A 13,702-nucleotide genomic window follows, 5' to 3' on the forward strand; every position below is an offset into this window, starting at 1 on the left:
CAAACACAAATTACACCAATGAACTATGCTGTTGAATGATAGCTGAACTTTTGAAAAGCTCTTCTGGCATGGAATAGATTCCATTGGGAATTCCATGGATTTGTGTAACATATTACTGAACAAATAAAGGCATTACCAGTAGTGTCTAACAAGGTTGGGACTATCTTTTGTTTTCACTGCACTCCTTAGTAAAACAGCCACATTCACACATTTCCAGAGAAAAGATCACTTCTACTCTTTTCTTCAGGTAGGCAATACCACACAAATTGAAAATTTTGTATCTGAATGATGACTCTAATTAACCACCTAGAGATTGGTTTTCCTCCAGCTGGGAAAAGTTAATGAAAACTATCACTATATGAGCACTTGAATACTAACCTTTGCCCTCAGAAATACATTTATATCAGTAGTCAGCTTTTATGGCAGTATAAATCCCAGTATCCATCTCCACAGCAAAAATTCCAAATACCCATACTCATAATGGATTTTTTGTTCCTATTGAATTCTTCATCAGTACTTAATTTTATTTTGCAGTTTCAATCGCTTAGACCTTCCACCATATAAAAATTATGAGCAGTTGAAGGAAAAGCTGTTATTTGCAATTGAAGAAACAGAAGGATTTGGGCAAGAGTAGCTGAAATTTGCACCTTGAAGAATGTGAACCCAACACAATGTATGTGCTTCACTTCTTCTGCTTGTTGCACACTTCATTGTAAAGTAGACATGACTTGGATTTATTTAACAGTACTAATGTGTAAATAAATGGATGTTATCCTGAGGTTACCCACCTTAACTCTGGATTTCTACTGAGCACTTTCAGAAATCAAATGCACAATCCGATATGGCTACAAGCAACTAATGACTGAAGTAGAGGTTTAATACAGCTTTGGGCTCTGCTTTGTTTTACCATTCATTAATTAGAATGCGTCCTTAATGACTGACAGATTTTTAACAGTAGTTTTGTCTTTCCTTTTTAGTAGCATTTTTGCTACTGATGCACTGGGAAGTTCATTGGTAGCTGCAATGCTGCAGCAGCATCCTAAGCCTCCTAACAGCTGCGTCAGAACCAGCCTGGATCCACCTCTGTGCCATGAGCAGCTCCAATCCTTAAGCTCCTTTTTCTAACTCAAGTGTGGCCAGACTGTTTTTCCTTGCCTGGAGTCTGCTCACGTGCCAGCTGGACTGAAGTTGCTGTTCAGGGGATGTCAAACTGTGGCACAAATCCAAGGCATAGCTTCGCTTTGGTTTATCCCAATCCTGTTCCTGTCAGCAAAAGAGACACCTGCCCAAAGTTGTTGGAGCACTGCTCTGTGCCCTCTGAAGGGTTCTGAGCTTTTGCTGTGTAACACGTTTTAACTTTGAAATCAATATTAACACTGTGGTACTTCACTTGTTTTGCAAAAGACAAGCCCAGCTGGGATTGCACTGATTCCATTGAGGTTCCTGTTTGCAGGGTGTTTGTCAGCAGTGTTAATGGACATTGCTCTCAGTGTTTTTCCTACATGTTGCAGTCAGTTTGCTCTGAAGAGTTCGTTTGGCTCTCAGGAAGAAGCACAAAACAACTGGATTCAAAAAATTATCCTACTCATCATTTCTGTGGATGAACTGATGTGTGAGACTGGCTGAGGCCAAGAGGATTAGAGAGTTCAGACACGGATTACAGGTTTTTGGGAAACTGGAGCATCAGTAAATAGTTCTACAAAGTTTGAAACTATAGTTTTTGGGGAGGTTTCTAAGCTAATTCACCCTAAGCTGCTTACAGCTAGTAACTTTTGTAGCGAGTTCCTGTTGAATTAACATCTGTTATTTCCTGTTAGAATCTGTTAATTCTTTTCTGGTTTACAATAACATTTTGCATTTTACTGCTCCTTTAGACTGAATGCACTTTTTGGGTCTGGTCAGCCCTTTCCCTTCCCCCGAAGGGAAGAAGTCAGACACCAGTGAAATGAGCTGTAGCCACAGTGAGAGACGTGACACTTGAAATAACATGTAGCACATACTAAAGCAAACCTGCAGCTCAGAGCACTGGGGTAGGAGCTGCATTTAAGACTCTCTCAGATGACAGAGCTGAAACAGGACAGTGGGAAAGTATAAAACTGAACATTCAGTCTGGAAAAGAGTATTTCTTTCCTGCTGTTGTATCCATCTAAACTGCGAGAGGAAAAAACTGATTCAGGTCTAAGAAGAACCAAGACACTACAGGTTTTAACTGACTTCACAAGTGTGTCAGGGCTCAGTGATAAATGCTTCAGGAAGGCAGGAGGGTGGGACTTGTCAGGCTTAATTGAAGGAAGGCCTGAGGAGAGGTACTGGTGATACAGAAATGCCCCTCATTTCAAGTTTCATTGATGATGAGAATTCACTTTCAAGTGTGACTGGGAGGAGAATTGCCAACTTCCACAATATTTGGATCTATGACAGTATACAGCTCATGAGAAAAAAAAAAAAGCCTTATATATATTTTCTGTTTATATTAATTCTTACAGTGAACTGTAATTATCTAACATATTTACAAGAGAGATTAAATTAAGCAAGATAATGCAAGGTTAAGGTATGAAAAATAGTCTATGTTCTGCATATTGCTTTACAATTCGTGTAGGGAACCTAGAACTATTGTTCATGTATAAATATCACCCAAAAGGCTGTCAGCCCTATATTTTTAAAATAAAGAGTAGTTATAATTGAAATAGCCTTAGCCCTAGTTCTATAGGGTTTGGCTGTTGAATATTTTTATGGTTGAAATGTTTAGTTCAGGAAAAACATACCTACTTGTATATATTTTTGATGTCCAGGATTCCACTTATTCCATTGTTTCTTTAATTTAAATAGCATGTTTATATGTCTTTTCTGCTGTACCAGGATGGGAGAAAGGGGGCTGGATATTCCAAGCACCAGATATTATTTAAAAATATTGCAAATAAAGAATTCATTGAGGGGGAAAATAATCAGTGAAACATCAAATTTGGCCAAATAGAAAAAGTTTAAAGCAACTTCACAGCATCACATTGAAAATATTTCTGAAGGCATAAGTTCAGATTCCTTAGGCATTTGATTTGTGAATGCTAACAAATCTGTTAAATTTTTACAGCATATTGTGTATAAGTTCAAAGGAATTATACAAGCCACTGGTGCACTTTTCAGTTCTTTCTGGGGATCTGGTGAAGCAATACAGGGATGAGCCCAGAGCAGCTGCTATCCCAGATAACAGGTTTTTGTGGATTGGATTTACAAGTGAGATTTTCAGCAGAGATTAATTAATTTGCTTCAACTCTTTTAGCAACCTGAGCTGCATAAATTCATAGTATGTCACAAATGTACATTCATATGCAACTGTCAGTTGATCCTAATTACCAAGTATTAAAAGAAATTTTATTTAGAATTTTCCTTCATGAGAATGACATGAGAAAATTAAATACTGAGAATTAACAAAGCCTTATTGTTACAAGTAGCTCAGGAACTGTTCATTTACTAATGACATGCACAGTAAATACGTTCTTTATCTGATCTAGTATGGAAGTTTGGGGGTTTTTAAATCCAGTTGCTTGTGTTACAAAAAAAACCCTTTTGTATTATTTTGAGAAAAATAAAAAAATTGTTTGGGGGGGGGTTAGGGGTTTTGGTTTTTTTGGGGTTTTTAAAAAATTTTATTTTAGTACATGCTGCACTGGATTTGTAATCTCAACTCTGTTATATTGGTATCTCCAGCCCCCTTTTTTGTGGTGTCTTTTAATTTTCTCCAAGAATCACTGTTTGTGTATATGTGCTCTAGTGAACTCGTGTAGAAACTGGGATCAGCAGCACTGGATTGTAAAATACTGTACTGAAATTCATTGTCGATATTTCCTTGCATTGTAATTTCAAATACTCAGGTAACTGTAACAGTATCTCAGTAAGTCAAATACTTTTATAAAACTACTTAAAGAGCTGGTGGTCTGGTCCTTATTCCTTATGTGTGACAGAATATCCAGGTGGAAATGAATTGTCTGTGTGCTCCTGGGGTGAGGGTCAGGCTGCCTGGACTTGTCCTTCCACCGGGATTCTTCAGGAATAGTTCTTTCCCAAGACCTCATCCACCCTTGTTGATTGTATTGGATATTGAAGAGGAGATTTTGCACACAATTCGTGGATTTTTAGTGCTTGTGGATGCTGCCCTGAGGAGCCAGTGAGGGCTTGTGAGGCTGCTGAGGCCTGAGGGAGATGGGGTGGAGGGAGGTTCTGCAGGAGCTGCAGCTGTAACATCCCATTGCAGCACTGGTGCAGGGATACTGACAATGAGGAATGACCCTGCAAGTGGTTTGGATTGGCAAAATGCCACGAAGGAGCGGGGAAAAGCTCCAGTGAGACCAACCAGCCTTGTAGTGTCCCTGATCCTCCTTGAAGGGGGAGGTGGCATTTAAATTCTTCCTGTCATGAGAACCTCTCCTCATGGCCACAAGCATTCCCAAATAATGGAGATGGGCTTTGCAGTGAGGTTCCAGTTCCCTCAGTGCTCACAGGGATGTCCCGTCAGGGTCATAGAATACTGGTGATCTCAAAGGTCTCTTCCAACCAAAATTAACCTATCTCAGGGACTTAATTCTGTCCAGTTTGGCCAAATGGTCCCTAAAGTGGTCATCCTTCCCTGAGGATGACTGCTGCAGACCTTCCCACTGTGTTCTCTCTCTGCTGACTTTCCCAGGTGCTCCCACAGGCTGAATTAACTCAATTTTGTCAGGGGCAGCAAATCCCGAGGATGATTTTCTGTGCCAGGCAAATACATGCAATGACAACTGCCTTTTTCTGCAGCAGGGAGGTTGGTGTGGAGACACTTCCTCCAAGCTTTGAATGGAACCACTTAAAAGCATCCTAATAAGTTCTGTAAACCCAAAATTTGACACTGCTTTGAGCAACTTTATATGAGTACAGCTACAAGGGTATTTCACATACATCTGAAGTTTATTTTTAAAAGGCAAAAATTAATCACAATGCAGTGTATGATAAATGTACATCTCAGTTGTGCCAATTTTTTTTCTATTTGCCTTAATGATGAGGGTGCTAATGTCAGCAGCAGCCCTGGGTGGGAGTGTTGAAGGTTTTGTTCATGGCAGGATGGGAATGATTGTTTAAACAAACCCATGTTTGTTTGGGTGTCTGATGGCAGCTGTGTGCTGCTTATTATTGCCCATATTATCCACCACAACCTTACTACTGCCCAAATCTTACCATTGCACAGACCAAAAATTAAATCAATCCACGGCAAAATGACTTCTTGTAGCCAAGCTGTAAAACACTGCTGGACTGCTAAGAGAGATTGGAATTCAACTGGAATTAGGTTGCAAAGTTGTAAACAGCCCCTAGAAGAGGAAATTGCCTTATCTCTTGGATCCTAAAGAAGGATTTTTTCCTGATCTCTGGCAATGCCTGATCCAATTTTGATTCTCAGCCTGTCAGCCCAGCAGTGCACAAATGACAGGGCTCATTGGAGAAATCTCGTTTTCTCCAAGGAAAATGCAGACAGACAAATTGGAGAGACCAGTGAGCTTACCTGCTGTGTCAAATCCTGACTTTCAGAGGGGAACAAAAATCTAAAAGCACTAAGAGGATGTGTTTTACATTTCACCCAATACCAGCTCTCTGTGACTGCTGTGGGAGCTCAGTGTGAGCCCAGTGTGTGTTTGCTGATTCAAGGGTTGTGGTCCCAAAAGAAGGAGCATTCAAACTGATAAGGAGTAGGTTTAGATTGGATATTAGGAAGAAATTCTTCCCTGTAAGGGTCATGAGCTCTGGCACAAATTGCCCACCTATGGCTGCCCCTGGATCCCTGGAAGTGTCCAAGGCCAGCTTGGATGGGGCTTGGAGCAACCTGGTGTCCCTGCCCGTGGCAGGGGGGTGGCATGAGATGGCCTTTAAAGGTCCTAAACCATTCTGGGACACTGTTTCACTTCTAGCAGCGCCTGAGGTCAGAGGGAAAGTCCAACTGCTGCTGTTGTGTGTACGTAGAACAGAGCTGGGGTTATGGGGATGCAGTTCTTGGATGTGTTATTTTGTTTTGCCATCGGACTGTAGGTCATTCCCAGTCCTTCCCCCAAGGGAGCTGAGAGCTCTCCCTTTCCCACTGGCAGGGGCAGCACACACCTTTACCCTCAGGAGACGGATTCCCGGGGCTGTGGCAGGGAGGTCCCAGGGCTTTAGGGTGCACCATGCCTTGGAGTGGCTCTGCCCCTGTCCCGGGGGGCTCCGGCAGCAGCTGAGGGGTTGTGGCCATTTGGGGGGAAAGGAACTCCCCACACCCTTTATCGTGGAATCACAGAATGGTTCGGGTGAGAAGGGACCTTTAAAGGCCATCTCATTTCAGCCCCTGCCATGGCAGGGACACCTTCCACTAGCCCAGATCGCTCCAAGCCCCATCCAACCCCGCCCTGGACACTTCCAGAGAAGCTTCCAAAGCTTCTCTGGGCACTCTGTGCCAGGGCCTCCCCACCCACCCTCACAGGGAAGGATTTCTTCTTAATCTCGAATCTAAACCTCCTCTCTTTCAATGTGAACCAATCCCGACTTGTCCGGTCACTCCAGGCTCTTGTACACAGACTCGTCCCACCTTTCCTGTAAGTCCCTTTCAGGTACTGAAAGGATGGGATTTCACGCTGATGTCCCTAAAGCGGAATTAGGGACCCACGCGCCCCCGAGAGCGTCCTCGGGAGCTTGGGAGCAACTTGCGTGGGCTCCGAAGGGTTTGAGGCTTCGGGGCGGTGTCTCCGGAGCGGTCCCGCCCCGCGCTCCAAGCGCTTCCGGGGCAGCGCCGGGGCCGAGACGGGGCGGCGGCGGCTTGATCATGGTGGGTGAGGCCGGTCCGGAGTCCGGGCGGGGCCCCTGTGCCGCCCTCGGGGGTCTCTGTGCGTCCCCGGCCCTCGGCGGCTCCAGCGGCCGGCGCAGGGCGGGGCGGTCCCGGTGCCGCTCCTGGCTCCCCTCAGGCACAGGCGCTGCCCCGCGGGCGGGCCCGGCTGAAGGCGAGACCCCGCTGCGGGCCGCGGGGGCTGGGAGCGCCCGGCCCGGCCCCGTTCGGTTCGGTTCGTGTTGGGTTGTGTGTCGAGTTCTGTGTCAGGCCCCCGGGCGGGGTCGTGTTTGTGCGGGGCGGGCCCGGCGGTCCCACCCGTCTCCCCCAGCAGCGGGCCGGGAGCGCTGCGGGTCCCGGCGCTGCCTCCGAGGGCCTTCCCTGGCTCGGCCCGGCCCCGGGTCACCGCGGCGAGAGGCCGAACCATCACCCGATCCAGCCCAGCCCCGTGCTGGGGCAGCGAAATCTGCGTTTCCTACGGCTGCCAGGGCACATCTGTAAAGCTGGAAGCAATCAGGAAAAAGAGACTGGTTTTGGATGTTTAATAACCGGGGCTGTATTTGTTCTGTTGTGATTCTATTGGAGGCTTCTCCCTGCTCAGATGTGGTGCTGGCTATTGCATGTCGATGAAACTGAGGATCAAATGTATGTCAAATTTGTAAAGAAATAAATGCTGACCAAAGTTGCAGAGGGAAAATTGAAATTCTCTAATAAGATGTATTTTTTAGGCAAACCTAGGAGTTCAGTTATTCCAGATGAAAACAGGAAGATAAAGGCTGCTGTTGTACATATAGCAAAGGGTATTTAGCAGCAAAATGGTGTTGAGGGAGTGTTTATTCTCCTTTTTTAGAGTGCATGTCTCCTCCTCCATGTGCTATCTCTTGTAGTTATTCAGCCCTTCATTAAAATGGGGACTGTGTGTTTCATGAATTAAATATGTAATTTTATTCTCAGTACTATTTTTGTTGGTCCGGTGAGCTGCACTGGCTTGTGGAGGTGCTGGACAAGCCCCAGGGTAGGAATTGTAGGAGCAGGACCTTCCCACAGCAGCAGCTGTGTCAGAGCAGATCACCCACCTGTGAGTTAGATCAGCTGAAGGTGTTAAGAGGAAATTAAGAACTGGTATCCTTCTTTATGGATGCTGCTTTGCATCTGAAAAGGTTTGTTAAGGTCCTGTGAAGGAAAGTATTTAATCAGGACTTAAACAGTGCTAGTAAGAAGGCGGGAAATCAGATCTTAATTTCTTAATAGATTTAACCTTTTGCCACTATTTTCCCAGCACTTGTACACCCTTTCATTTGTTCTTTGTTTAATTTCCCTTGTCTTTCATTTGAGAACAGTCCAGCATTCAGAAATAACCAAGAGTTTTGTTGAAAATACTTGAATTTTGCTGTGCTGGGTCACATAGAAAAACTTCTGCTTCATAAAGACCAGCTTGGAGGCTCCCATCTCTTATGAGGCACAGGCTGTGTTACCAACAGCACTCTGAGAAAAGTGCTGGTGGTGCTGGGGCTGAGCTGGTGCTGTGCTGTGTTGTGTTTGTTGTTGGACAAGGTCTCTTCCCAGGGAACAGGGCGTGTGACATCTTTGTGCCCGTTTGCTGTGGCAGGAAGTGGAGAGGGTTGCTCAGGGTGCCCAGGGAACACAGCCTTGGCCAAATGCCCCTTGTAGATCTCACCTGTTCTGGTTCAGGTGATTCCGGTCTCCCCTCCTAAACCATTTCTGGGGGCCTGTGCCTTGCAGGATCTGAAAGATGCTACTTGTTTTTGTTTCCTTTAATGGGAATAAAAAATGCCAAATACTCATCCAGCTGTGGAAATCTGCTCAGGTGCAAGGGTTTCTCACCCTACTGCAGATGCCATAGTTATATTTAGATGGGTGTCTTGTAGCAGGAGAGTTGTGCAGAAGGTACTGAAACCTCCTTTAATGGTTTTTATAGAGCAGACTATTGCCTTGGCCTGTGTTTACATTTGTCCCTTTTTAAGCTGTAAATTATTGGCAGTGGTTACAGCCTTGCAGCCATCCTAGCACAAATCAGAATTACAAACAGGGAGTGTTCATTCATTGTTTTTCCCCTCTCACTTCTCTTATTTGTAATTGCTTTTTGTAATTTGTAATTTGCTAAAAGGGAAGGTCATCTTGCATCCACCATGTATTTTTTTCCTACTTTTTTCATAAATTTCATGTCCATTTTCAAAGATGATTTTTGTTTGACACCTAAATTGTAGCTGTCTGACTGCAGCTTCCAGTGGCAAGCCTTTAGCAGGAGGCTTGGGGAGGAGGAGAGAGGGGAGTTCCAGGATGATAATCACAAATGAGTGAAGAAAACAGGCAGATGGAAAATAACTGGAAAGGCCATGCAGAAAAGGTGGCACCAAAGTACAGACACTTGGCTGTATAAACCAGTACAGGCAGTGGCTGTATAATCATTCCTGTGCAGCTTTGTGTTCAGCCATGCTATCCCAAAGCTTTGGTGGGAGGCAAAGAGCAGCTGTAACCCTGTATTGATTTGTGCTTTGTCTTGCAGGCTGAGGTGGAGGAAACACTGAAGCGAATCCAGAGCCAGAAGGGAGTGCAGGGAATCATCGTGGTTAATTCGGAAGGTGCTGTGTCAGCCTCACTTATCTGACCTATCACTTACTCCAGCCACCCACTTTGAGGGCTGCTGCTTGTACCACTTGCACTTAGCTTACACTTGGGTTTTGGGAGAGGTTTTCCTGCAGCCCAAGGAGACAGACAGCAGTCAGGCTAGAAAAGAAAATTGCCTTCCAATTTCTGGAAGCTTACATTATTATTTTAGGAAATAAATTAAAATCATTTGCAAAAGCATTGAAATATTTGAGTTGTGGCAGTGTTTGAAACTGGGTGTGTGAAAACTTTCATCAGTAGCACTGAGGCTCTCACAAGATGGAAATCTTGCTGCTGGGCCTGTCCAGAACACTGCTGGCCTGGCAGACTCCAGTTCTTTAGCACTGTCTGGTGCTTGTGGTCTCATGGAACTCATCAGCAAGTTGTCTCTTTGTGGAGTCTGAAGAGTTCAACAGGCAAGCTTCTTCAGTGCACTCTCAATACACTGTGAGCAGCCCAAAAATTGAATATTTCCTAGAAGTAATCCTTAGAAAAGGTGACAGCAGCTACATGTGAATATACTGAGGATCAGATCATGCAGCTTGGCTCCTTCTCACTGCTTTTCTATGATGGTTGAGTGGTTTGTGCTCTCTGTGCTGCAGCTGCAGTTACTGGAACAGACACCTGGTTCTGCCCTGCAGAATTTGGTACTTGGGTCCTGTGTTCTGACCCAGGAGCTGGGGTTTGACTGGCTTTTGGTGGGAAAACACATCTAATGGGTGGCTAAAGTGTAAGGGAGCTCTGTAAAGCTCTGTCTGAACAGTGTGTCTGCCCTCCAGGCTGGTTATCACTGAACCAGGGACCTCCTAGGACTGCACCTCCTCTTAGGGCTGAACGTTGGAGCTTCAGCCTTGGAGCTGTGTGATACAGCAGCTGATGTCCTCCATAATCACTGATCCCAGCCTGGTGTAGCTCAGTATCATTTAACTGGTGTTGGGGATCCTTTCTGTAGTAAAAAAAGTGTCCCCAGTCAGGAGAAAAAACTGCCAACACTGGTATTTCTTCTCTCCTTTATAGATGATTATTTTTGTTTAATCTATTTCTAACTCTCAAAATGAAAAAGTAAAGCACTGGTGCTACTAGAGGTAAACAGTTCTCACCCACACCTGTGGTCCCACATCTCAGCTTTTTCATACCTTGTTTTTCATCGTTTTCCTCTTGCCTTCAGAGAGAACACTCCTGACCCCTTGTGCAGTGGCAACCAAGGCTGGACCTGGTGATGCCCAGTGCAGGGTTGGTTCTGGAGGTTTGGCACTGAGCCTTGCTGTCCCTCTCCTGCAGGTATTCCCATCAAGAGTACCATAGACAACTCCACCACCATTCAGTACGCTGGCCTCATGCACAGCTTCATCATGAAGGCCAGGAGCACCGTGCGGGACATTGATCCCCAGAACGACCTCACGTTCCTGCGGATCCGCTCCAAGAAAAACGAAATCATGGTTGCTCCAGGTAGGAGAGAGCAGGGCGAAAGCAGGAATCTGGGAATCCAGTAGGATTGTTTTGACTTGAGACTGATGCTGTCAGCCTGGAAGGAGTCTGCCTGCTGCTTGTGTTCACATTGGATTATTCCTTCTCTCCAAGAAGCTGTTCTACTTTCTGGAGAGTTGAAAGCTTTATCATTGACCTAAGTTTGCTTTGTCATGTTTGAATGTGGCAGATCCCTTCACTCATTTTGTGTAGATCAAAGTACAAAGTATTAGATAATGCTTGAGAGGGTGCTGCACCCTCTGATGCTTTGTTTTTCAGTATAAAACCCTAGGATTTGGAAAGAAATACATTCTGGGAACAATTTCCATTCAGAAGTGTGGACTGAATGATAAAACAAGACAGTCCTGACTTTCCAGTTCTGGTAAATGTGTTAGAGCACACTGAGCTGTAATCATGAGCCATGGTATATAGCAGCAGCAGCTTTCTTTTCAGGAAACATTCTCAGTATTTTGTTGAATTCCAAACTGGGAAGCAGCGAGATGAGTGCAGGTCGCTCATGTGGCAGGAATTCGGCCTTGTCCCTGCGTGCTCCCTGCTGGGATGGGGCTGGTGGAGAGGCCAGGCAGAGGATGGCAGTTCCCCATGGCAGGCATGGTTAGGGCAGATCTTAACACAGGCTCTGGTTCATGCTGAGGCAGCCTCAGATTTCCACAGGAAGGATGGAAAGAGGAATAAGCATTGCTCCAGAAAAAATAGCTGCAGCCCCCAGTGTGCCTGTGAGAGAAGGGCAGTGGCCACCTTGCACCAGTGTGGCACATGCCAGTTACTGTAGTTTCCAGGCACAAACTGGGTTAAATTCAGCTGCCTTGGGAATGTGCAATTTCTAAAGCTGAGAGTTTTTCACAGTAAAACCCATAAAACAAATGATCTGACACTTGGGAGCATGTTTTGCTCATTGAGAATTAATGGCAGGCTCTGGAGTTCCCACAGCGCATCAGAGAGATTTGAAAAATGTTGGAACTTACTGTTTCTGTGAACAAATACCAGCAGTGAAAGAATAATTTTCTTTTTTTTTTTCCTCTCCAGATAAAGACTATTTCCTGATTGTCATCCAGAATCCAACTGAATGATTACACTGACTCAGTCTGGTTTTTTCCCTTTGCCTGTTTTATTTTCCCTGTTTTATTTTTTATTTAATGGTAAAGGATAGAGCATTAGTGTTAACTGTGCTGTGACTCTTCAGTAAGGTTGGGGAAAATTAAAGCAGGTGGTTTTGTTGTCTACAAACAGAAAAAATGTCGCTTTTTGTATCACAAGTCGTTTTGAGTGGGAGCTGGTGAGTTGGAATTGGGCAGTATAAAATGCAACAGATTCTTTTAATGGCTAAGATAATATAATAAAATTCTAACAATAACGCAAAAATACTATTCTTTGTATGCTCCTGTGCTTCTTTCACCACTGAGCTCTGCTTTTACACAATTAGTTTTGAATGGCTGTAAATATGACTGCCTGTCCTCTAGTTCTGTCTTACTCTGTTGGTTTTACTTCAAAAAAGTCTGACCATAAGAAATTAAAAAGTGTCACCAGTAACTGGTTTTGTCTTATGTGTTTTTCTTCTGAGGATTTTAAGTTTTCTCGTGATTGATTGAGTTTTTCTTCAAAAAACAGAACCTTCCTAGGACTGTTTTTGTTTGTCTGTTGCTTTCTCTCAACAAGGATTTGGCCCAAGGGCATGTGGAGTGCACTCACATTTGGCTCTTGTGTTGTAGTGTTTTCCTGCCACTTTCTCTCTGCTCCAGACAGAATTTTCGTGGCTAAGGAAGGCCATTGAGCCTGCCCATGGGAGATCTCACACTGTCATAGCTCAGCAGCCAGTTTGATCTGCTGTTTTCCTTTAGTACTTTTTAATTGATCCCATTAAAGACAAAAACAAAAACAAAAAGAACAAAAAAAAAAAAAAAAAAAACACCAAAAAAAAAACCAAAAAAAAAAAACACCTACATGATTACTCCAAAATGCTCAAGGGGTTATTTGGTTATTTTGGTGGACTTTTTCTTCAGAAGAGAAGAAAAAAAAAAAAGAGAAAAAAAAAAAAGCAGGGCTGGGGAGTGCTGCAGTAAGTGCAGCTGTGGTGGAGATTTTGGTAAAAATGTTGGTGTTGACTTGGGCACTTGTGGCTTTCAGAGCCCCAGGATGGGTGGGTGTGTGAGGACTCAGGCAGGGTAACCTGCATGTTCAGGGTTTTCTCTGTGCATTTTCAGACCTGGACATGCATTTTCGGACTGTCTAATCTTCTAGGTGGTGGCCATGACCCTGAAGGTCAGAAATGCCTGGTGGGGTCTGTAGCCCTGTGTCATCAGGGCTTTGGGTGTCCCAGCTGCCCCTGTGACTCAGTTTGGTTGTTGCTGTTCATGAGCTGCTTCTCCCTTTACACTAGGTCTGGTTTAAGCCATTCCATCAAAACAGGGAATAGGGCCTGGAATCCTGCCTGGCCTTTGGAGCAGCTCCTGATACACAGCAGTTTACATAATGCTTGTGATCTGCAATAGTTGAATGCTGCCTCCCAAAAAAATTACCTCCAGCAAGCTGAAGTCTGGGCAATAACTGAACAGTGAGGCAAGGAAGAAAAAAAGTGACCTCAGTGATCTCTCTATTGTTTGTAATCCAGAGAAATATTTCCTTGGAGGGGGTGACCTGCTTATGGATTTTGGCTTTCCCAAGTAGGTGGCAGTGCTACTTCTCTGAACATCTGGAAAATCTGCAGTGTCCTGCATTCATTTGGACACTTCCTTAAGGATAGCTGTCCTACCAGTAGCTTTGTGTCACAGTAGCTTG

General features: G+C 44.5%; 2 protein-coding genes across 9 annotated transcripts in view; both read left to right on the forward strand.

Annotated features, from left to right (window-relative positions):
• The window catches only part of ITCH (itchy E3 ubiquitin protein ligase), a 58,848-nt gene extending 54,925 nt beyond the window's left edge, over positions 1-3,923 (forward strand). For 5 of the 8 annotated variants that reach the window (XM_041474483.1, XM_041474484.1, XM_041474478.1 and 2 more), the window contains one exon: positions 535-3,923. In XM_041474483.1, the coding sequence (XP_041330417.1) occupies positions 535-634 (100 nt within the window). In that variant the 3' untranslated portion in view covers positions 635-3,923. The remainder of the gene's footprint in view (positions 1-534) is intronic. The other 3 variants (XM_041474476.1, XM_041474477.1, XM_041474475.1) reach the window with 3 other exon arrangements.
• A 2,672-nt stretch (positions 3,924-6,595) lies between these two features.
• On the forward strand, positions 6,596-12,457 carry DYNLRB1 (dynein light chain roadblock-type 1). The gene is made up of 4 exons (XM_041474485.1): positions 6,596-6,814; positions 9,339-9,414; positions 10,721-10,888; positions 11,954-12,457. The coding sequence occupies exons 1-4, from the start codon at positions 6,611-6,613 to the stop codon at positions 11,995-11,997; spliced, it is 492 nt and encodes a 163-aa protein (XP_041330419.1). The 5' UTR covers positions 6,596-6,610; the 3' UTR covers positions 11,998-12,457.
• Positions 12,458-13,702: the final 1,245 nt, after the last annotated feature.

The sequence above is a fragment of the Pyrgilauda ruficollis genome, unplaced genomic scaffold (assembly GCF_017590135.1).
Source record: "Pyrgilauda ruficollis isolate IOZ18807 unplaced genomic scaffold, ASM1759013v1 scaffold323, whole genome shotgun sequence".
Taxonomy (NCBI): domain Eukaryota; kingdom Metazoa; phylum Chordata; class Aves; order Passeriformes; family Passeridae; genus Pyrgilauda; species Pyrgilauda ruficollis.

What these genes read in the sequence shown, in the direction of transcription:
- DYNLRB1 (XM_041474485.1), top strand. Translation starts at nt 6,611, where the DNA reads ATGGGATTTCACGCTGATGTCCCTAAAGCGGAATTAGGGACCCACGCG. An exon ending in GCGGCGGCGGCTTGATCATG is followed by an intron (nt 6,815 to 9,338) that starts GTGGGTGAGGCC and finishes TTTGTCTTGCAG; the next exon opens with GCTGAGGTGGAGGAAACACT. An exon ending in CATCGTGGTTAATTCGGAAG is followed by an intron (nt 9,415 to 10,720) that starts GTGCTGTGTCAG and finishes CCTCTCCTGCAG; the next exon opens with GTATTCCCATCAAGAGTACC.